The sequence below is a fragment of the Cyprinus carpio genome, chromosome B16 (genome assembly GCF_018340385.1).
Source record: "Cyprinus carpio isolate SPL01 chromosome B16, ASM1834038v1, whole genome shotgun sequence".
NCBI classification, from domain to species: Eukaryota; Metazoa; Chordata; class Actinopteri; order Cypriniformes; family Cyprinidae; genus Cyprinus; species Cyprinus carpio.
Genome location: NC_056612.1, coordinates 22,170,414 through 22,195,482, shown reverse-complemented (window position 1 = coordinate 22,195,482; position 25,069 = coordinate 22,170,414). Strand labels below are relative to the sequence as shown.

Here is a 25,069-nt window from a genome sequence, read left to right as displayed (position 1 = left end):
GTTAACAATTTTTAAGAAAACAATATATTTATTGGTATCGACTTTGAGTAAATTACTATATTATGTATACTCATAATATTTTTTTGGGAACCGTTATATTTTGAAATACATTTAAATAGAAGAGTTCTTTTAAATTGTATTAATGTTTCACTATAATAGCTGTTTTACTGTATTTTCATCTATAAAAGACTTCTTTGAAAAAGGTAAAAAAAAAAAAATTATTATTCCCAACTATCTTTTAAATTGTGTATTAATGCTGTTATTCACAGAGAAGTGCAGATGTTACTGTCTTTAAATATGGATAAATGACATATTATGGAAGATTTGTCAGATTCGTATTATGAAACAGGTACATTTAAGGCTACTGTTGCGTTTGTTGTATATGTATATATCTTGTGGTAACATTTCAAACATATTATGATAACATGATTTTAACCTTCTAAACAAAACAATAAGGGAAGGAAACTTTATACCAGAACTGGCATTTATTATACAAAATGGTTAAAAACAGTCAATTTCTCCTATCATTACTTTTGTGAATGTATATTTATACAACTGAAACTTAAAAAGAAAAAAACATTTATCCTTAGATTTTATTCTTAAAGGACCTATTGTTGAGGTAATTTTGCAGCATCCTAGAAAATTGCTGTATAAACATGAATCATAATTTTGGTATTTATACATGTAAACACTATATTATATGGAATAATCCAGATTTGTTTATGTTTTTAAAAGAAGCCTCTTATGTTCATCAAGGCACATTTATTTGACAAAAATACATTAAATATTGAAGTGTTATTATAAATTAAAATAACTGTTTTCTTTGTGAATATGCTTTAGAATGTCATTTATTCCTGTGATGGCAAAGCTGAATTTTCAGCAGTCGATACTCTTCAGTTTCACATACTTCAAAAATCATTCTAATATGCTGATTTGGTGCTAAAGAAACATTATACACTGTTTTGAAAATAGATGCCTTTAATCATTATTCCAAACTATCTTTTTAATTGTGCATTAATACTATTATTCACAGAGAAATTGAAGTGCAGATGTTACTGTCTTTAAATATGGATAAATGTCAAAATTATGGAAAAAAAGACAGATTTGTCTCTTGAAACAGTTATTATATGTATTACCAAATATTTAAGGCTACTGTTGTGTTTGCTGGTTGAGGCAATAAATAACAAACAAATACAAACTCAGTAGTTTTTATTGGACATACAGGTGCTTTTGATTTCTGGTCAGCTGGCATCAATGGAAAGATCGGATCCTGTTTATACAGACAGGCAAATCAACACTCTGTTCGGAGAAAACTGAACAAAAGTTACTAAAACGTTGCAGCGAGAGTGTTGTTGCTCATCCAGTATGAAGAAAGCCATTTACACCAATCAACATGCAGTCTCTCAGCCTCTGGCGGCAGGCAATGTCCGCGGTGGCAGTAAGCATGCTCATTTTTAATTTACTCAGCCCCCCAAAAAAACAAAACAGATGTTTATACAACAAGTCTACTTTAATGTCTCAAAAACCTACATTCAAACCATGATACAGCGCTGTACCTGGACCCCCTTTAAAGAAAAAAAATCATTCCACCGCAACGGCCCCACGTTACACAGTTCTGCCTCAATCCAGCACCAGACCGGGCGCATAGGGGGCTGACGGGTGCCCTCTGAAGTTTACGAGGTGTCCTCAATGTCTGCAATGGTGTGGATGACGAGCGCTCCCTCTCTCATGTGCATATACAGTATACGTTTAAATTATACAGGTAGCAGCAACACCCCCTCGGCGAGGGGTTAAGAGGGTGGGGGGGGTGACATGGACTGATAGGGGAAAGAAAGGCAGAGGAGCAGTGAGGAGCAGCATCTCTCTATACTGTTCCAGCGTCTCTGCTCTGGTCCCTCCGGGGACGGTGCTCTGTTTGTTTGTTCCGGCTTTCTGAATCCTCTCGGTCGATCGTCTCCTTCTCTCGTTCTCTCTTCCTCTCTCGACGGGCCTCGCCGTTCTCTTTCTCCTGCAGGTTGAAGCGTTTTTTCTTCTCTCCCCGCCGCTGACCTTTTGGCTTACCTGAGAGGACAAATTTTGACAGCATTAGGCATTTTGCAACAATTATTGAGGCAAATATAAATATAAAGTGTTTTTTTGTCCACCAGGTAAAAATCACTTAGAGAAATAATAGTACATGTCTCTTCAAGGTACATTACTGTTTTTGAAAGAAATTAATGGTTTTATTCAACAAGGTTGCATTAAATTGATTTATAATATAACAAAAGATTCATCTCTTTTCTTCTAAATGTTCTATTCATCAAAGAATCCTGAAAATATGTATCATGGTTTCCACTTGAGCACCAAATCAGCATATTAGAACGATTTCTGAAGGATCATGTGACACTGAAGACTGGAGTAATGATGCTGAAAATTCAGTTTTGCCATCACATGAACAAATTATGTTTTAAGAAAAATAAGAATAAATTACAAATAAATTACAAAATATATTCAAATAGAAAACTAGTATTTTAAATTGTAATATTTCAAAATATTACTGATTATACTGTATTTTTCAGGAAATAAATGCAGCCTTGCTGAACATAACAGACATCATTCTTATCATTCATATCCACAGAACAAACAAGTTACATGTTAATGCTTACATTTTGGTTTGGGATGTTTATGAGTAATGTTTTTTAAGTACCACAAATGCTACAATTTTGGGGAAAATTGCTTACAGTGTTTTTGGACATTAATCTGGGATAAGAGACAGTATTGTAACAGGAAGAAGTACACACACAATATGAATATCACGCTGACCAGTCAGAGTTTGGCATGCATCTGGGCTGATTTATTTGCCGTGCAGGCGTGTTGAATCATTCTATCATTCTATTAATCAGTCTTTAGTGATTTCCCATCATCCCTCATCTCACCCCAGCTCCAGATGGCATTACTCATTCAACCTAAGATGACCATTGTTCTTAATTTTCAGCTGTTTTGGTTGGGAGACGTCCCTTCGGCAATCATCACTTCTATTTAAAAGTGTTTTTCATAGATTATTAAGAGTTTGATGGAATCCAGGTTGAAGACCAATTTATACAGTTGTGCAACAGCAGAGCCATCTGGTGCATTGTGTGATTGATTGTGTCTGGTCTACCACAAGATGACAGTCTTGTACAGCATCTTTTTCCATTTCATTCTTTCTATCACACTGTAAAGTTTTAAAGAGACGGTTCACTTACAAATTAAATTTGTCTCATTTGTGTCATGTTTTTTCAGTGACCTTTTATTCTAGAACTGCAATAAAAGTAAAGTATTAAAGAAACAAAAAATATATAGCCTATACATATTATAAAATGACAAAAGCACATAATACATTTATTATTACCTAAACTGAATGAAAACATAAAAATAAAAGTGAATTCAAAATATTAACGTATACTATAATAGTATATAAATAATATTAAAATAACACTGATTACGAGTTTCATATGTTGGATGACAATGAATCAGAATTTCACATTCACACAAAAAGCTTTAAAAAAGTCAGGTCCACACTACAACTATAAAGATAACAACCCAGAGAAACGATATGGTTGGAATCACTTTCAGAACTATTTTTTTCTAGCTGATGAGCTATAAAAACATTGACAGCCAATCAGAATGCATCCTGCTTTTAAGAGCTCAAGCAGAGTGCACTTATAATAAACAGAATGTTATTGTGTGTTGGTGTGGACACTAATAGTTATCATTAGTTACCATTCCTGGTGTTAACTAGTCTTTATTCTTTCGGAAAGAAGCATTTTTGGCCCTCCCCCCACCCCCAATTTGGTTCACTTTAAGTTTTGTTATACAGAAAGATTCTTCAAATATTCGCCAAACAATAACAGCATATGGTTTCAGAACAACATGAGAGTGAGTGAATTATGACAACATTTTCATTTCTGTGTGAATTAGACAGTGGAAATGCAAAAAGGTGGGGGTGACCCATCAAATGCAGAGTCAGAGAACTTTATCAGCTCTGCGCTCTTGAGCAACCAGTCCGGTTTCTTCCAGGAACACGATTCCTGAGATTAGCGTACATCTCTTTGGAATACAACTGTCAAGATGGACAACCAAGGTGAAGCCACTCAGCTGAACGTTTGACACCAGAATAACTGATAAAGCTCATCAAAAATAGAAAGACTTAAAATAAAATTCTGTTAATATGACTTTTATCTCGCCGTTGCTCAATGCTCACAGCTAGCCAATTTCCATTATTGTCAGAGGCTTATCGGTGGGGCACGGATGAGGATCGGAAAAAGCGCTGAGGTGGACAAGCACCTCTCCCCCGCTTCCCCCTCGATCCCCAAAGCGGGCTCTTTAATCAGCCGGACTCTCTCCGGACTCCCTGCCCACTGCAACCCACACTGACCCACACATTCCTGGGGTCCAGCCAGGGCGATTAGGGGCCATTGCAGTCCCGACTCTTGAAATAAACTCGCACCTGAGGATGCACGACTCTTGTTTTGTGACTGAAACTAGTAGAGTAGGAACTAACCTCCGGCTGGCTCCAATCTGTTTTGATTGTATGGTGCATTGTAAACGGGCTGACTCATGTACGGTGTCTGACCGAGCGAAACACACACATTTCACTCACTGTCGTCACCTCCCCTCTCGCCGTCCCGTCTCTTTAAACACAGGAAGTTCCCTCGGCGTACACTGTTGTCTTTGTCGTAACGATTTGGAGATCAATGGATTAGGCGTAATCCTCTGCCTTTCCCATAAACCAAGGCGTAACATGACCAGAGCTCTGAGGTGATTATTTTGGATATGTTTACTGCCACTCTTTCAGAGCTGGAAGACTGTCAGGTTTTTCAGTAAACTGTCATGTGACGATTTGGATACAAGTGATTTCCTCAGGGATGGAACATGTTCTTGAGCATCTGCTCAACAACGCTGAAGCAGTTGCAGTTCTTGAGGAAATCGTCATGTGCAGGCACAAGACCCATGGAGACCAATGGAGACAATTTATGTCATACAGTATAAATGCAATGTAAAGTTAATATGGTTAGAATTGCTCAGATAATTTGGTTTTGCAGGAATATTGTGATAAAAAGCCTCGACTTTTGATCTGAGCATGCTCAGCAGTGTTTTGAGATATTGTTCCCTAATCTTGAACTCTAGAGGAGACCCATTTGAGATTACTGGCTTTTTTTCAGGAGCAATTGAGAAACTGGAAAGCCTCAGCTGAAAAGTCTCCATTTGTTCTCCATTGAATCTCATTGCTATCCCAGAGAAACAATTAAGATTTGTTTTGTGATTTTTCGGTAAAAAACTACCATTTAAAATAATAAAAATTAGTTACAATTTAAAATGAAAAGTCACACTGTGAGATATAAGCTCATAATTGTGAGATATACACTACTGTTCAAAAGTTTGGGGTCAGAAAGATTTTCAATGTTTTTGAATGTTTTTTCTTATGTTTTTCTTGTGTTTATTAATTTTGTTTTTATTATATAAATAAAATTGTAATAGTGTTAATGTTTAATGTTACTGAAATTTAAAATAACTGGTATATATTTCAATATAAAATGTAATTTATTTCTGTGATGGAAAAGCTGAATTTTCAGCATCATTACTCCAGTCCTCAGTGTCACCATGATTCCTCAGAAATCATTCTAATATGCTGACCTGGTGTTCATGGGAACATTTCTTATTATTATTTCAATGTTGGAAACAGTTTGAAATATTTTGTAATTATACATTTCGTTACTGTCACTTTGTTAAGTTTAAAGATTTCGTTATTTTATGTGTTTGTGTAATTTAATTAGTATTTATGTTGTTTAAATACATCTATAGTTTTTGCCACTGCAAAATAATAAATAAATAAATCAAATAAATAAATTCTTCGCATTTTTGTCTGTTGTTTAGTATAGCTAAACATTCTTGAAACAAGATGCATTTATTTTACAAGTAAAATGACTTAAGATATTGTCTTTTTTCTGAAAAATAAATAAATAAATAAATAAATAAATAAATAAAAAATATTGTTAATTTTTGCTTAAAGGCAAAGAAAAAATAATCTGCTGCATATAGTAGTAATTTCTTTTATAAAAATCTTACCTAACCTTAAACATTTGAGTGATAGAATAAAGAGCAATTATGAGTATAACATTTGAAAATAAATTATTTTACTCCGTGACAATAAAAAATGTCAAATCCATGCACAAGTTCACAGGTGCTCTATCTGCAGCTAAAAATAGCCTCACGATAATGGATCTATTCATCATCAATGGACTGCAGTTCTATCCTCCTCTAATATATGTTGCAAGTCTGAAATGGTTTGGAAAGATTTTGTTTCATAGTTGTGTCTATTTCAACATAGGAGAAATAAGGAGTCATCTGGCTCTGATTATACATTATTCTTGAAAGAGTGATTGAGAGGGGAGAAAAGGAGGAGATCTTAGAAGAGGAGGGAGATGAGAGGGTGCAAAGTGTGTCAGGACAGATGGAAGAGTGGGGGGCGTAACTGCTGCACCGTCAGTACAAGGTGAAAATGCTCTAAAATCAACCCTGACACACCCAAATCATCCCAGTCTTGCTGCTGTTAAGGAACTCAGATGTGGGGATTGTTGAAAGGGGATATGATGTGGTGCAGTGGGGCACAATTTCATTAATGAGCCCTGGGGGTAGGGTGGGGAAGGGTGGAGGGGGTGAGCATCCTCCCCAGCAGGCGTGTTGTCGTCCGGGGCTTTTGGCAGGAGCCAGGCTTGGCTTAAGGGCTCTGGCCTGTCACACAGGAGGAATGCCTGGGCTTTGAAGGCCCAGTATAGCTGCTCTCCCTTAGGGAGGTTGGTGCTGCTCGTGCAGGGTAGAGCTGCATACAGAGGCTAAGATTGAGCTATATAACACAAACAACACAAAACAATGATGCTGGGATGGCCAGATTTATTAATCTACCATATAGGTAAAACCTGTTCATATACATGCATACAGAAGTATATGTATGTTTACCATTCAAAAGTTTGGCGTCGGTAAATTCTTTAAAATGTTTTTAAAAGACGTCTCACCCAAGGTGCTATTATTTGATCACAAATACATTAAAAACAGTAATTTATTATATTGAAAAAAAACAGTTTTTTGTTTCTATTTTAAAATCACTCTTATATGCTGATTTTGGTGTTCAAGAAAACAATTATTTATTCATTTTATTTTTAATTTCATTTTTTATTTATTCTATTACTGTTATTATTATTATATTATATTTGTTATTTTTTATTGATTGATTGATTGATTTTTTTTTTTATTCTATTACTGAGGTGTGCTGTTAATGTTTTTGTGGAAAACATGCACTGAACTTTTTTCCACGATTCTTTTAAGTAAATTATAAAAATTTCCAAAAGAAGAGCATTTAAAAAAAAAAAAAAAAATCAAAAGAACATTTTTGCAACATTACATTACATTGTAACATTTACTGTCATTCAGTTTAATCCATCAACAAAAAAAAAATGGATGAAAAAAGAGCACTTGTTGACACTAGGAGTTGAATTTAGAGTCATGAAGCCTGAAAGTGAAAAAGTGAAAGGACAGGGGCCAGACACAGGGCTGCGTTTGGACAAGCCGTGTAAGAAAAGAAAAAGGTCAGGCTTTTTAGTCAGAGGGAGAACACGAAAGAAAAACAAATGAAAAGTAACGGGAGAAGAATGGAGAGGGATTTGGCTGGGGTAACAACAAGTAAAGCAGTTGCATGTGTGTGTGTGTGTTTGGTATGGAGGAGTGGGGGTGGACAAGGAGGATGTATCAGTGTCAGTGGGCGGCTTGGGATTACTTTGAGTTGGCTGGGGGTCGGACCACTGACCCTGCTGGTGTATGTGGAACATAAACACGGACAGGACAGAACCCCAGCAGATAATTAGCGTGCAGTTGATGTTCCAGGAGTTGGGGCAGCTGGGTAATCACAAGCGGGGGTGAGGTCGATAACCGAGCCTGCAGTGTACAAAACGCACCCCTCACCCGTCGCCCCCCACAGATCAATACAACACTCCTCACTTTGACTTAACATGGAACAAAACGTTTTTCTGGGCAAAAGCAAAGAGTTGATAATTAAGAGAATACATGTCTAAGATCTATCTTTCTGTCTGTCTGTCTATCTATCTATAATGTTTTGTTCTGTGCACCATCTTTTAGTATAGATTTTTCTTACAGTGCATTATGCGATTCCTTCCCTGCAAACTATATATGCAATGCTATAGAATTTGGAGGGGCCTCATAATTTAATGAGCATAAGTATATATGTATTTTTGGTAAACTGCTTTAAATTATTAATTAAATTAATTTATATTAATTATAATAAATTCAAACTCAAATTTAAACTCAATTAATTATACTAAAAACATACAGATTGTCTTGTTTCATCCATAATCTTTTATTTGATTTTTTTTATGCAGTGCTACCATAGAATTTGGAGACCCGGTAATTGTAATAAGCATAAATTTTTATTTTGGGTAAAGAAGTTTTAAAAAAAAATGTTTTCAATCTATATATATGTATGTATATTATATATATATATATATATATATATATAATATATTATATATATATACGTTAATATATATGTATAATATATCCTATAGATAATATGATATATATATATATATACTATATATATGTATATATATAGATATATTATCTATATCTATATATCTTCTATATACAATGATTTAATTTATTTTTATGCTAATTATGCTAAATTTCCTTATATTAAATATACTAAAACCAACCTGATGAGTGCTTCACACTGAAAATTCAGAAAAAAATAAATGGATGATGCACTTAATTAACAGAAAAAAACTAATGTGGTATGTTGGACACCTTATGTATATATGCATTGCTATCCTCTTGTAATATATCTGCATCATAAATGGGCCTATGATTATTTAAAGATCTTTTGGAACAGAGTGACATTTGCCAAGTTTTTTTTTTTTTAAGTGTGTTTTTTTCTTTTGAATTTGTGTGTGAGATCAATCCATATCATTGTTCTTTCTGAAACATTCACATGCAAATCTCCACCCCCTTTTATTTTCCCTCTGTTCCCTCTCTTGCTCTGAGGGCCTGAGTGTTTTATGAGGGGGGGGGGGGGTGGGGGGCCGGGGCGGGGGGGGGGGGGGGGGGGGGGGGGGGGGGGGGGGGGGGGGGGTGGGGGGGGGGGGGGGGGGGGGGGGGGGGGTGGAGAGCGATGGAGCGTTGCGTTGGCCTGCTGTCTGTCAAAAAGCAGCAATGTCCCACAAATACCACTATACAAATAAACATTCAAAACATAACTGTCCAAATATGGTTAAGCTTACAACTGGACAGATCCTTGAACCTACTCCATGTATTTGTTTTGCATTAGTTGGGAAATATTTCTGGCTCTTACATTTATAATTATAATCCTGACGATACAAAACAAGCATTTATATGATAATAAAAAGAGTCTATGTTTTTTGTCAAGCATCACTATTATTATTGCTCATACTTAGGGTTTTAAGCTTTTGGCGCAAACCTCATCCTCAACCTCATAGTACCTCAAATCATGCAGATTTTTACTCCTGTGATGCAGGCTTACAATTTTCAGTGATGATTGGGGTCTATTTATCAATAATTATATTAGCCACTTACATCTTCTTCTTTTTACAAGGCATTCCCTCTTTTCAGAAGTTGCTGGCATGGGGCTCCCCATTGGAGAGGGGTTCTGTAGGACCGTCCTGGTCCTTGTTTCTTCGCCCCATTTGAAGCCACAGGTTTTACCTGAGCGTGAGCAGGGGCCCCATTCATTCCACTCGCTCACTTCACAGTGCACTAAAACACAGTTAACAAGTTAGTGAAGCCACACACATACAGCACTGTCTTGATAGCAGGTGTTATGCCAGATTCTAACCTGTCGGGATGCACTCCATTGAGTCGTTGGGCTCAAACTCATCTGGGCAGACGTGATGACATTGTCCATGCAGTAAGAAGTGTCCTGGTGCACACCTCGTACATGTGTCACTGTTCTGACAGGATTCGCAGTCTGCAGGACATGCTGTAAAGCCATCACACAAACACTGTTAGTTGCATTAGATGGGGAATAAATAACTAATAAGTAGTAAATGTTATTATAATTTTTTAAAGGTATTAAAATATATTATTTACGTTTGAATATGGTTGTTTTTCTTACAAAAATGCATCGATTTGCTACAGGAGGCCTTTGTTCACCCCCCGGAGCCATGTGAGACACTTATTTTTTATGGAAGGGCGCTTTTTATTTTACGTCTTTTGGACTAAAGAATGCAACACACCTGTTGAGTGCCATGAATCAGCTTGAAAGATCAAAGAGAATTTTTAATATAAATCTGACTGGATTTGTCTGAAAGAAGAAAGTCATACACACCTAGGATGCCTGGGGGGTAAATAAAATGCAGCCTAATTTTAATTTTTAGGTGAACTAACCCTTTAAGGTACTAATAATATGCACTCTTTAGGGGTAATTAAGGTGGGGCAGTTTTTTTCTGAGAGTGTTCAGCTATTTTCATGATAGTGCAGCTTTTAACAAACTACTTTTTCCATTGAGTATCAGTGTCACGATCCCTGTCTGTTTCCTGTGTCTGTGTTCAAGGACTTTTAGTTTGTAAATCTCTGTCCCTATTAGGGCCTTTTGCACCGCAGGAACCTTTTCATAATACCAGAACTAATTGTGGAACTATCCACTTTTTGGCGTTTTCGCACCGCTGGAACTGGGTATGATTTTAGTACCGGACTGCCTTTTTTGAGAACCAAATTAGCTCCTACTCCGGAGCAGGGTCTAACCAGCACAACTGGTAATACCCCTGATGTAAGTATACATGGATTGGCCAAACGAAATACGAAAATGCCCTCACCCGCCATGATTTTAAAAAGCCGTGTAAACTACTGTAAACACTGTGTCAACATTTCGCAAGTATGATGAAACAGCGATCGATGGACGGGACGCTGAAGTGCAGGCACTTCTAGCAAATGTAGCACTGCCAGTTGTCGTTGGAGAATCCTAGTCCTCCTTTCCGTTCTTTCAATCGCTTTATGTATACATCGACGTTCCATGTCCATTATTGTTAAACCCGCGAGACACAACAAAAACACAGCTCCAATCACAGCGTCCTCCATCCTCCTGTTGTTAACGTTGTTCTTCTTTGTTTTCGTTGTTGAATGCACAAATGACGTCGCTGTCGACCAGCTTACACCACTTCCTAGTACATACTGTCGGTGCAAATGCAACCCTTTAAATGTTACTGGGAATTAGTTTGCGTAAATTTGTCCAAGTACTTTAATATTGTACATTTAGTTCTGGAACTAAAGCGGTGCGAAAGGCCCTATTGTTGCCTTGTTCCCCTCCTGTCTCCCTGCTGCTCTGCTCCCTTGTTTGTTGTCATGGACACTCATTAAACCACACCCATCTCCTTGTTAGTTGCTCTGGTTACTGCTTAGTTCATTGCTTCAGCTCTCTGTATAAATAGTCCTTGTGTTTCCCTTGTGCTTTGTCAGTTGTTGAATGTTAGCTTTGCCACTCTGCTTGTGTTTCTTGTGTAGCTTCAAAACGTCTGATTCATTCTAGTGAATCAGTTAATTCAGACAGCCCTCTGTCTAATACAGTGTTTTTCAAACCTCTCCATGAAGTACCCCCAGTGGGACACACACCCACTTCAGATCTTGCAGTCTCCGCTGATGAGTTGAATCAGGTGTGATAGATGAGGGAGTCATACCAAAATGTCCAGGGCTGGGGGTACTCCAGGACAGGTTGAGAACCACAGGTCTAATATGTATCAGTGATGAATCATCTCATTATGATTGTCCTCTCTTTAATATGTACCTTTTGGAAAGTCTGATTCGTTTTAATGAATTGGTTCTTCCAGATTACACTCTCTCCAATGTGTAGCTTTTAATCATTTGATTAATTCTAGTGAATTGGTTCATCAGGACTGTCCTCTCTCTCATATGTAGTTTCCCAAGTCAGATTCTTTGTAGTAAATAAGTTAATCGGGTCGATCCTTTATTGAATATGTAGAGTCTGATTCATATTAGTGAATCATTTTATGCAGATGATCCTCGCTCTAATTCAGATGGTCTTCATTCTAGTGAACTGGTTCATTCAGCTGATTATCGCTTTCATATAAGGTTTCTAGTAGATTTATTATGCATTTCTATGTTCAAGTTTGATTCTGTCACCATAATAAATTTCATTCATGCAAAACCCATAATAGTTTTTGTGCCATAAAAAATACAGCTCTAATTAAATGTTAAATTATATCACAAAGATATTTTATAATATATCACACCTTACAATCAGTAACTTGTATTTAGCTACTTTTTGTTTGTAGCTTGTATTGTAGCTAACTTTGCAAAACAGTAGCATGGCTGTAGTTTTGCTACTTGAAATTATGATTAGCTTACAGTTTAGCAAGCTACAGTTTCCAAGTAGCTTCCCCAACACTGGAGGAAAGGATGCTAAAAACTAGTCCATCATATCTGTGACTTTAAACTGGGCACTCACCAGGGACACACTCTTTCATGGTATCGCTGGAAACCAGCCCATCTGGACAGCTCTCCATGCACTTGCCCTTGTGCAAGTAGGAGCCTGCTCTGCAGCGCAGGCAAGTCCTGTTAAAGCATGAGTCGCACTCTGACCCACACTCTGGAAGACAGGATACGCACCGCATTACCACATTGCCTGACCTGAGAAGGGAATGCTATGGTATACAACACAATGCCCGTAGCTTTATTACTGTAACAGAAGACATAAAGACGTTGGTAGTAATGTAAATATTTCAAGGAGAAGCTGAGGCGAAACATGTGTCTTACTTATGCAGTCGTTCCGGTCAGGGGAACGTGTGCCGTAGAAACCATTAGGGCAGGAGGCCAGGCACACACCGATCTGCCTCATCCCGTCCCTCTCCAGGTGAATAAAAAGCTTGGGTTTGCAGGTCAGACAGCCATTGTAAACCGAGCAGGTCTGACAGCCTCCCTGGCAGCTCACCCCTGAACCCTCTGTGGTAGAAACATCAATTTTACTTTAGGATCAAACAACGTGTGCTCAACAAGATTTATGCAAATGTACAGATCTGACAAGTATAATAGATGTATATAATTTATGTTAGGGTGACCATATATCCATATATTTTTTCCTGTGCATGTCCTGACTGGGATTTATAAATTGCCTAAAATGTTTTGAGTTTTTGTGCGCCATACAGTTTCTTATACGTTATTTCTAAGTGTATTTGGATTGCTTTGACTGTTTTCTGTAGATCCCAAACCATGATAGGTTGATGTACAATGTTTGCATGCTACTGTGCAAACTACTTTTGAGTTGTTATCTTCAGCAAGCATGAAAACAATTGGAAAACAAAGCCAAAATCCAGACATTTTAGGCCAGGATTTTTCCAGAAAATTAAAAAGAAGATGAACATAGTAACACTATTTATGTATTGTCTGGAGTGTGAAACCACTGGTGTCAGTTTCTCTTTCATTGCAATAATTATACATTGGTACATGTAAGCTACAATATTATTTATGTAAGGGATAACTTGCAGTTCTGGCTAGTTCTAACCTGACTGTCTGACTTTATATAACTTACCTATAGTAAAGGGCCCAGATTTAATACTGTAGATGCTTTTGAGGACCAAATAATCACTGTTTTATTGCCAAAGTTTGCCAGACTAGAGGCATTTTTATCTTTGAAAGCTATTTAGAGTTTTTGTTTGAGGTGCTTCGTAGCGAGTTGTGTTTATCACATTAACTAACATTCATTTACTGTTATATATATATATACACTACTGTTAAAAATTTTGGGATCAGTAAGATCTTTTATCCGAAAAGGATGGATTAAATTAATCAAAAGTTACAGTAAATGTTGAGAAAAATCTTTTTCAAATAAATGCTGCTCTTTTGAACTTTCTATTCATCAGAGAATCCTGAATATTATCACTTTTATAAGCAGCGCAACTGTTTTTTAACATTGGTTCTAATAAGAAGTACCAAAAGTCCACAAATGAGCATAACAGACTTCAACACCCTGTGTTCTGTTGTGGTGGAATAATATATTTCAGATAAACCCGCTGATAAACGGCATGTAAAAAACAAACTTCACATTGTGTTTTCGTGGGTCAACTCATATTGTATGTGTGCAATGCTAACTGAATGTGAAAACTCTTCTCATCATTTCCTGCCCTCTGTCCACTTCCTCTGAATAAACATAGCCAAATACACATGCAAACATGTCATCATTAAACAGTTTTACATTTCAAAAAAGATTTAATGCCTTAATATAATGTGTAGAAATCCAAATGTTTGCAAAGGCTAGAAAACCGAACTGAAAGCCTTGCTTTTTCTGCCAGCAGCTAGTTACAAAAAATATACTCTGCATTTATTTGGACATTCTCAACATTTATAAGAGCATACAGGAATGGTGGGTACAACTAAATGGTTCCAGGTTCTTCAAGGAAAGAACAGAGCCATCAATTAAGGTTACAACAGTGACCATAATGTAGTGTAATAATAAAAAAGACAGGAAGCACACAGTCATCTGTGGATTCTCCCAGCAGAGAAACTAATCAACAGAGACACACGTTGCATACCCGGGGTTTGCACGCAAACGGCAGCACAGTAGCCTTTGTGTTCATAAGCGAGCAAACAGAGTGGCCTCACTGTGACAAAAAAAAAAAAAAAAAAAAAAACAACGGAATCAACTCGTCTTTACTGGAGATCTCCAGCTGTGAATACACAGTGAAACTGCCCACCACAAATGCATGACGGAGAGGTTTCTCAATGTCCTAGTGATCCCTTAAGACAAGATTTACTTAAAATTATAGAGCTGATCGCTGACCTGTTATACGTCCTCACAACCTTCCCGGACCCGGATTTGATATTTTTGAGAAATAGGCCTGACTGTATTCAAAGGGATTTGAGAGAGAATATTTTCTTCGTTTTGTTTTTGCTCAAGGGATTGTGAATAATATCTATGCACTATGGCATTGTTGTTTTGTGGCTCGGGAACTGAAGAAGTCAAAAAGTGATTGAGTTCACAGTTTGCTGTGAGAAGAACAGACGTTCACGTGATCTAATTGCATCATACTGTAAACTACAGTGCAGTACCTCGCTAAATTCAGCAGGGTAAAAAATGGAAGGTGCTCCTCGGCTGCTTTAAGGTACATCTTTGATTGAAGTCAATCGCTTCCAGGTGTCTCTCAAAGGTCAGTCTCAGATGGTTAAAGGCTCTGCATTTTAGAAGGGACTGACCCGGTCCCAGAGCATCTGGATAAGGGTGAGGTAGGGTAAAATGAAGAGTGGTCTAGCTCAACTTCAGAGAGTTAAAAAAAAGCTTCTACTTTCACTTTTATGCAATTTGAAATGATATGGCTTGAAAGGATTTTACATACTGAGGACTTCTAACCATCAGCAAGCCTAAACAATAAGGAAGCATGGGAAATGACAACTCCTAACATCACTGTAACGCACAGACTTACAAAGTGGCTTTTTGCCATTTTGACCCACTATGCAATATGAGGCAGCAATGCAATAGACAGCAATGTTCAATATACTGTATATAACACACACACACACACACACACACACACACAGTACCATTTCAATGTTTGGGGTCAGTAAGATTTTTAAACATTTGTGAAAGAAGTCTCATATGTTCACCAAGACTGCATTTAGTTGATAAAAATACAATAAAACCAGTAATATTCTGAAATATTATTAAAAAGTTGAAAACAGTTGTGATGGTTACACTTTTTTTTTTTGTGCTAACTCTGACTTTTTTTCAGTATTTCTAATTTAAATAAACATTTGTTTTAAATATATTTTTTTACTTTTGCAAAATGTTTTTACTATCACTTTTGATCAATTTATCGCATCGTTGCTGAATATAAGATAGACAGATAAACAGACAGACAGATAGACAGACGATAGATAGATAGATAGATAGATAGATAGATAGATAGATAGATAGATAGATAGTTTTATAGATTGGTTGTTGGATATATGATTTACAGAGTTCACTCTTGGCCGCCAGATTGCCATAGATCAAGGATATTCTGTTTGACATATCTAAGCAATCTTTACAACTGCTGTCCATTTGCCCACATGTGTTCCTGCCAAAGCTCTCTAATTCACAGAACCCTTTACACAGATGAATTCTGCCTGCCCTTGTGCTGCCACAGCCCTTGGGTCGGCTTGCATAACAACCACACAAGCACTCCTGAAATTCGAACGTTCGAAATCGCTTCGCCACGCTTCAAACTCGACGACCGCAAAAGCAAGCATTCCTAGAAACTAACGGTAAAACGGCACAGTTTAAACTTAATTAAATAACAAAATGTCAGACATCGACATTAAACAAATGCATTTGCTTATTGCCCAAAGTCTTGTGGTTTGAGTCGGTGAGACAGGCCGACACAATTAATTTCCTGCGATATTTACAACATTGGGGAGGCCACACACAAACAAACATAATTGTTTACTAAAAAACACAGCCATGAGTTTATTCAAAAGGAAATTACTTACCATATACTGTCATTGACTTGTAAGGCTTCTTTTAAAAACTAAATGTCAGCCTCACCTTTTTTGTCCTCTGTGACACATACAAAAAAGCGTATACTACAATTACATTCACTTCACAAAACGTTCTTGCAAAACAGTCATATGCACAAGATATTCCAATGTTATAAGTATCAGATGTAACAAATTCTTTGGCATTTAAAAGGTGTCTATTTTACATGCAAATCAAAGCCTTGTGTCTTCTACTTGTCAATGCAGAGACACAGTGACGCGCACATACAGAAGACAGGAAATGTTTGAGGTCTGGTGACCGTTTGGTCACTCTCCTTGAACTGATAAATTAGTCATAGGTCATTCACCCAAGTTTCTGTCCATCACCAACATTTCAAAGTCCCTTAATTAGCAGAATCTTATGATGGCTGGTGCTTTCAAAAGGATGGCGGTCATCACGTTTGTCACACTTCACTGACACAGCATAGATTTGATCACCCTGCTCACCCTTATCTATTAATATCATCTCTTAATATTTTGAAATATGTGAATTGATCAAAAATACGCTGAAATGAGTTAAAGACTTCTACTCTTTAAGGATAACCTCAAACCGTCCCCTCTCTAAATTCAAAATGAAAGTTGTGTACTGAACTAATTAGATGTCAAAGTCTGATTAGACACATATTTTTCTCATATGCCACATGAGAGCACATACTTAGTATACTGAAGACAATGTCCTGACCACAGTCCACAATTCTAGCATCATCTAAATTTTGAACAGAAAAGATGGATAAGGGTTTTGTATTTTGAATTCCATAATATCATTTTTTTTTCAGAGTTGAAACATCCCCGTGAGTGCCACAACGCCACAATGGCATTTCTGTGGCTCCCTGATACCAAAAGTCATTCCGTTGCATCTGAACTGGCTTTGTCACCAACTAATTTAGACTATGTTTATACAGTCATTCTAATCGTGGCCGTTCAAGTCATATTTCCCTATTACGTTACTTATTAAAATAAAATCATGCTCAAAACACACATTTCTGGAGTCTGTCATGCATGAATTGCTTATTTCAGAGCTCAGCTTCCCAAATTTTGTTTGTCTCTGTGTAAACCAAAAATATTCATATAAACACTTCATCCAGGGCCATAACCACCATAGACAGTGAGGGGGACATGACCCCGAAATTACACATGGCCCCCCCACAATCCTCAGTATTTGGTTACAGCCTTGACTTCATCAGTAATACATTTGATTAAAACTGTCTTTTGAATGAAATGAGGAATTTCTTATCATGTTACCTTTAACTGAACTATACAACTTAACGTGTAGGCTATTAATATATTAGGTCAACATAAACATGGTACTGGGCCGTCGTCAGAAACTTTTTTTTTTTTTTTTTTTTTGTTAGCATATACTCAACTTGCAAACTTGAAGAAAACAAGAAACGCGCTGTGCTTCTGGTAGTATACTGAGCGAGTAACAGTCAACAAGCGACTGACGGTCCAAGCGCCCTATAAATGTTTCTCTGCGTGAAGCAGTGGCCGCTAGAGAGCGATCCAAACAAGACACTGGACTGGCCATTGATGCTAGCAGACGAGCAGTGCACAATAATACTAATAATGGTGTAGTCTGCAAATTCATACTCTCATATTCGCACTTATCACAACAATGATTGCACGAGACATTGAAGTAAAACAGTTAGGCTACTCGTTAATGGACTTAAATCACAAAAATCAGCAGTGTGTCCCTTGCCGATATAAGGTATGTTTCCGAATCAAACCACACAAGTGTCTAGTAAAAATAAACACTTTTCACGCGTCTTCTAGGCTTTTACCTCAACTGAACATTTCCCATCAAGTTTATCTAGGATGCCTAAGCAGCTGTTTTTTTTTCTTCTCTTCCAGAACTCACTGTGGGGACACGTGAAATGTTCCTCAAACTAAGCCATCAAAACCATGAGGAACACAATAACGATTTTGTGACAGGCGCAGTTTCACCGAGACTGGCTCATCTCAAGCAACACTACGCTGTTTGCAGGGTTGCCAGGTCTTTGTGACAAAGATAGCCGCCCAATCACCAAACAAAACCAGCCTAATCACCAATAAGACCGAACCCCGAGGGAAAAAAAATAAATAAATAAACAATTATAAAATTAAAAAAATCCACGGTATTTTCAAAATTTCTACCTGTATACTAGGTAGTTTCAAAAGCATCAAGTTTTAATAGTTTGATTTCTATTTACTGTAGGCGACTATTTAAAAAGTTTGATATAGCCTATACTTTTAACTGGACAGTGGTTTTTCTTGGACAATGTGCAACTGTGTTTTACCATACTGCTTTTATTTCATATAGCCTATGGATGTTATTCAGGGTAGAGGCCATATTATTTTTTTATGTATTTATTTATTAATTTTTTTTTTGTTTTTGCGAATGAAAATGAGGCTGTGGGGGATAGATGTAAAGAACAAATGGGGCCGTGGTACTAACCCTAACATCAAACACATATATTTTCAAAAAAAAAAAAAAAAAAAAAAAAAAAACTAAATATTTACTAAATATTAAAGTATTATTAGAAACAGCATAAAATAAAATATGGCATCTACCCTGAGTAAGGTCGAGCTACTACCTTATATTTTTACGTATTTCATTCAAAAACATTATTTCACTGTGCATTCACTGTAATGATTCATAGACAGTTGATGTGCCTATTTCCATAAAAGAGCAGTAGGCTATTCACCTTACCTGTTACTGGCTGGTAAAAAATAAATAAATAGATAATTAAATAATTTAAAAAACTAACCTATTTAAATACAATTGGTGAGAAGAGTCAAACCCTCACACCACATTAGAAAAAACCAACTCACTCAACTAGTTTTAAAATAGACAATTCTGAGGGAAACCGCGCACTTGGCAACCCAGGACTGGGACAAAATATAAACGGGGAAAACAGCGATATACTTGTTGTAATAAGAAAAAAATAGCATATAGCCTACATTTCGATAACAATAGTGAGATCTTCCAGCTGCTGAGAAATACTTAACTCCTTTAGTTCTCTGTTGCATATGGTTATATGCTGAACCAAAGGAGAGATTGCGAGTGTCGAATCTACTGATTTTCTTTTTAGATTTTGAGTTTTAGATACAATGACGCATATTAACAGACGAGAAATAAATGTTAAAAATATAAAAATGTAAAATAATTCCCATAGTAAACCTTAATCATGTCCTGACACCTGATAAATATCCCATATCAACATTATCCCAATAGAGACTTTAACTTAGAAAATAAAAATGTAACTCTTCAAATCTTTTAAAATGACAAAAGTGGGATACATTATGTATTTAAAAGCACCATGATTACCAAAAAAAAAAAAAAAAAAAAAGTCACGGTGCAGGTGTGAGCAAAGCATCAGATCAGCGCTGAACTTACGTTTGTTTGGCAGGTGCTTGGAGCCGTGATGCTGACAATTTGTGTATTCCATACAATGCAAGATCAAAACAATGGAGATCAGTTGTAATTGCATAGTAATCAGGGGAATGATGCTTGTCCTGTCAATTTCAATGTCCCTTATCGCACTTTGATCTGTGCAATACTCAACAGGTTATTCCTAAACCGGGCAGAAGCCCCAGCTGTGCTCACGCGCAAGAGAAACAGAATTTTCAATGGCCCAAATGCACCTGGGCCGATTCGGCAGTAACATATTGGAGGCAATCCACATATGTGCCACTGTGAGATATCCAAAGAGAGAGCCACTCATTCCATGGAAACAATGAAAGTGTTAGTTCTCCATCCAGCGCACTGTAAGCAAAACTTAAAGATGGGGAGGAGGGAATTAAATTAAATTGGCAGGGCGATAAAGTTGGATTGTCTTCCTGAATGACTGTATTCCCCACTGTGATTCCGCACGACACGTCCAGGTGTGAAGGTTACTTTATTTATTCAGCCTGACATGTAGGAGGTCCTCGCGTCATCCTCATCACAGCATCTCGTGGAACTTTCAGTGAAACTTTGGCGCTTTATTTCTAAACAGTCTCCGAAACGTCGCTCTTCTCTATTCAATCTCGATAGCTCACAGTTTCACGGTTGAGCACTTCACTATCTCTCCCTTTCTCTCGCCTGCTCTCAGCTCGTGTGCTCGTCTGGTAACTGATGACTTCAGCTCTCTGCCGTCTCTTTCCCCTCTCTGAGCTCCAAAGTTTATTTAGAGGGCGAGCCCCCCACGGGCTACCAGCACTCGCTTTTTTTTCATCATATCACGTTTTCCAAAAGTCGAGAACTCGATGAATGAAAAAATTCGACAGACAGACAGACAGACAGACAGATAGATAGATAGATAGAAAGATAGATAGATAGATAGATAGATGGATAGATAGACAGACAGACAGACAGACAGACAGATAAAATTTATAAGACATTTATCAGAGAATAAGTTAACCAAGAGTTTACTCAATACCAAATTTATTAATTTCTTAATTTTTAGTAAGATAGTTACATCTAATTTTACTTATTACATTTCAGGTTTCCTATATTATCCAGGTATGAATCCTGTATTTAAAATACATAAAAATGTACTGCGCTGCATATGTTTGCCATAATAGAGGAAGTTCCATTGCGATCCTCTAGAGGGTGTCAGTGCTATAAGAGCCACAAATTCCACACAGACAAATACACTGCTTGACTTTTGTTTTAGCCCGTCTGAGATTCATTTTTAGTTGATATGCAGCACTGGCCACATAAAGACAAATCCTTGCATTTTTGGGTGTGCGCTGTGGAGCATAAACAATAGTGGTGATTACTGGTGTACGTGAGAGCGCTGCATGGCGCAGTGGTTCCCTCTTCTCCCACAGGGAAGCTTATTTACATGTCTGGCAGTGGGACGGGGAGGCCTGCTTTTCTTAACCAGCGTGTTGATGTTTATAAGAATATGAGGTGGACCAATGTTTCCCCTGTTGTGGCTGCTCCATCAATCACAATGGGTGCAGAGGGGAAAAATGCTATAACTTTTAGAACACTCCTTCTAGTAAAGCACAGTTTTATACCGCTGGACAGGGAGTTTGCTTTTCAGATTAGAGGGATTTAATGGCCGTTTTTTGTTCTTGATTATTCATTAACAAGTAGTCTTTGGTAAATTTAGCTGTAAGGGATAAAACATGGTTTAGTCTGTGGTTGTCGATGTGGGGGGTGGACATTCCAAGGGAGTTGATCTTCATATTGGAAGGGGGACAGAATAAAGCCCCTCTTTGTGCCCCCTACTCCTCTGATAAATTAGTCCCAGCGACAAGCTCTAACGGGGAGCGGGGAAGAGGAGGTGAGGTCATTTGGTCACTCTATGCGACGGCCGATGAGGGAAGCCGTCAGCAACCTGAAATGAAGCCGGGCAGGTGCACCAAGGAGCGAAGGTAACTGAAAATGTGTGAGGTCTGCAATATCACACATGGAGGTAGTCAGCGTAAATGGCTGCATGGATGCTTACTGTGCTACATTTGTCTAATCCTGTCTGGGAAGACTGGACACGGTACATTTTTATTACAGGACCTTGTTGCTTCATGAGGCATTAGAATGTGGACCACATGGCTCCACGTGCTCTCATCCATCCTGATCCCATCACATTCTCCACCCATCAACCTCACAGACGAGAGATCTCAGCGCAGGCAATGGTGTGATGTGCTATAGAGCAGAGCTGGTCTAATAAATAGGCCGTTGAGTCATGAAATACTCTTATTTGGAGTCAAGGGGATTAAAACAGCAGTGCATGAGGTAGTTAGTGGGACTGGAGCAGGAAGGATCAGGTTTGGTGGTGGAGACAGGAGAGGATGAAGATTATGCCATGTGTTAAGGACAGATAAGCAAGGGTTTGGGCCTGTAAGCTGCATAAGCAAAACAAACACTGGGAAGTGGTGAGTGATGTGCAAACTCACATGTACATGTGCAGTGGGGTCCACAGACTCACTTTCACCTGCTCCTTGAATCCTATAAGAATTTAAGGTCTGCTGGCAGAAGTTCCCAGAACAGCAGGCTGCATGTAATTCAGAATTGAGCATGCCTTTTAAATTGCAATTCAATTGCTAAATTAAAATTTTGTGAGAATTGTGATTTGAATTTCAATACAAAGTAGAATACAATAAACAAAAATTCAAAGAAACAAATGAACTAAAAAGGAAAGTTTGTCATCTTTAAAAGAGAAAGACAGACAGACAGACAGACAGACAGATAGATAGATAGATAGATAGATGGATAGATAGATAGATTCACAGATAGATTTGTACGAATTCATACAACCTAACTCATAAATTCTTCCAATTTGTGAAAAATCGATCTATCTATTATTGCAATGCTAACTTACAACCAATTCATACATATTTTATTCATAGTAATGTACGAATGACCGCTCCTAACCCCGCCCCCAAAACCTACCCCTCAAAGAAATCGTACAAAATTATATGAGTAAGGCCATACAAATTTGAACAAATTAGCCACACGTAAAATAGTGGTCATGAGATAGTGTTGCAATAGTAGATAGATGACCACCCTTAACCCTGCCCCTAAACCTACCCCTAACAGAAATTGTACAAAAGTTGTACGAAAGGTCTTACTAATTAGCCACCTCATAATATACATATGGATTGGTCATGAGATAGAGCTGCAACAATAGATAGATAGATAGATAGATAGATAGATAGATAGATAGATAGATAGATAGATAGATAGATAGATAGATAGATAGATAGATAGATAGATAGATAGATAGATAGATAGATTTGTACAAATTCGTACAACCTTACAATTATGAATTCTTATAATTGGTTATAATTGCTTAGTTACCAGCATTCTTCAAAATAAGCTCTTTTGTGTTCAACAGAAAAAAGAAACTGATACAGGTTTGGGACAAGTGCAGGGTGTATAAATGATGACATAATTTTCATTTTTGGGTGAACTATCCCTTTCAGAGGGCCAGAACTGCCTAAAATCTAAATAAACAAGAGTCTTGCTCATAGAACGCTACGTGGTGCACTGCTTCTTTAAGTCTGACCGCTGCCACATGAAACACATGTACCTAATAAAAGTGTGAAAGCTCTTTGAAATCGATCTAATCTGAGACAACAGACTGAGCAAAGCCTACAACATACGCAGACTTGAGCAGGATTTGCAGGCTGCTGAATTCCTGCGGTGAGACAGCTGCTCGCTACAGCGCAGTCGAACCCACGGCGCTCTAGAGCTTTAATCACGGCAGTTCCAACACTTCATTCAGTCTCACTGTTGCCGAGCAACCTGTGAGCCAACCTGGGCCGTTCCGAGTGAGGGGATCGGCTGTCTATAAAGGGTCTGGCGGTTTATAATAATCAGCATGATGCCGTTAGATTCTTTCATTTTGATTAAGGTTCCTCCCCACCTCCTGACAGGTGGTCTGTCTGTCCCAGGCTGCCCTATTGTCCCACAGTAATCACTCTCTGCCCTGGACATTCCAGGGAGGAATGGGGAACCGTCACCCCGGTGTGTGAAAGTCTGCGGTTTTTCTGCCAGGCGACTATGGGTGTTGCGTTTCGGCCGCCCTTGACCTCTCTCGCGTTTGTTTGTTTGCACTTAGCCACTCATTATAGCGGGGATTTTATGATGCCACCCCCCAACTTTTTTACAGGCTCTTAATGAGGCGGGGTGAGAGAGAGCAGGGACATCTGGAAGCACAGCCGACATCCACTGAGTTTAAAATGGAGTTAAAGAATCAGACAGCACACAACTGAAGGGAGTCAATAAGTCAAAACGTATCCACCAGCTCAGCACAGATGCTCTGATAATACTGAACTACTGAAGCTTTATAAGCAATACACTTTATTTATACACTATTTATTAATATTTTGAGTTAGCTTATATTTTTAGATATTGAGTTTAAGATTATTTCAAGTTTTAGTAACTTTGTTCATTTTTTACATTTTCGTAAATATAGCTTTATTTTATTTTAATTTAAATTTTAGTCATTTAGTACTTTTATATGAAATTTTATTTCAGCCCAGATAACTTTTTAAATTTTTTAAAAATGTTTTTTATTTTATTTTATTTAAGTTATATTTAAAATTTTCAGTAGTTTTTCTTGTTAAATGTAACCTGGTATACCAAAAGACAATGGGTTTCAGTGTGACGTTCTTCAGAGTATTTTTTTTTGTGTTCCATAGAAAAAAAGAAAACCATATATGTTTGGAATGACATGAGGGTAAGTAAGTGATGACAGAAGTGATATTTTTGGTGAACTTAAGTCTTTGTCTGTTATTTTATTTATTTATTTGTTGTTGTTGGATCAGTGCATCAGCCAATTGAATAACGGCAAATCCAATTTTGCTTTAATTACATATAACCAAATGGCTAACATTGTACATTGGTATACATTGGTATCAAAGGAAATAGCATAAATGTACACACACATGCACAAGCAAGTGCATAGGCACATGAATGTAGACACAGAGCCAATGTTGTGTGTACGTGCAAGTGGTGCGTTCCTCGGCCAGAAGTTTTATATTTTCCATTTTCTCAGCATGAAGTTCAAACTGCGGAATGACTCTCTTTGGTGCT

At 37.5% G+C, this 25,069-nt stretch overlaps 1 protein-coding gene across 1 annotated transcript; it reads right to left on the bottom strand.

Moving 5' to 3' along the window:
* Positions 1–1,810: 1,810 nt before the first annotated feature.
* rspo3 (R-spondin 3) lies at positions 1,811–20,703 on the bottom strand. The gene is made up of 6 exons (XM_042741488.1): positions 19,937–20,703; positions 12,814–12,999; positions 12,506–12,646; positions 9,881–10,024; positions 9,622–9,801; positions 1,811–2,061 (listed from the first exon to the last, which is right to left on the bottom strand). Exons 1-6 carry the CDS (start codon positions 20,028–20,030, stop codon positions 1,865–1,867), a joined length of 942 nt encoding a protein of 313 aa, XP_042597422.1. The 5' UTR covers positions 20,031–20,703; the 3' UTR covers positions 1,811–1,864.
* Positions 20,704–25,069: the final 4,366 nt, after the last annotated feature.

Excerpts from the sequence above, each read along its gene's own strand:
- rspo3 (XM_042741488.1), bottom strand. The coding sequence starts at position 20,030 with ATGCAATTACAACTGATCTCCATTGTTTTGATCTTGCATTGTATGGAA. Across the intron at positions 10,025-12,505 it reads CATGAAAGAGTGTGTCCCTG|CATGTCCTGCAGACTGCGAA; the intron begins GTGAGTGCCCAG and ends ATGGCTTTACAG. Across the intron at positions 2,062-9,621 it reads CCTTGTAAAAAGAAGAAGAT|GTAAGCCAAAAGGTCAGCGG; the intron begins GTAAGTGGCTAA and ends TTGTCCTCTCAG.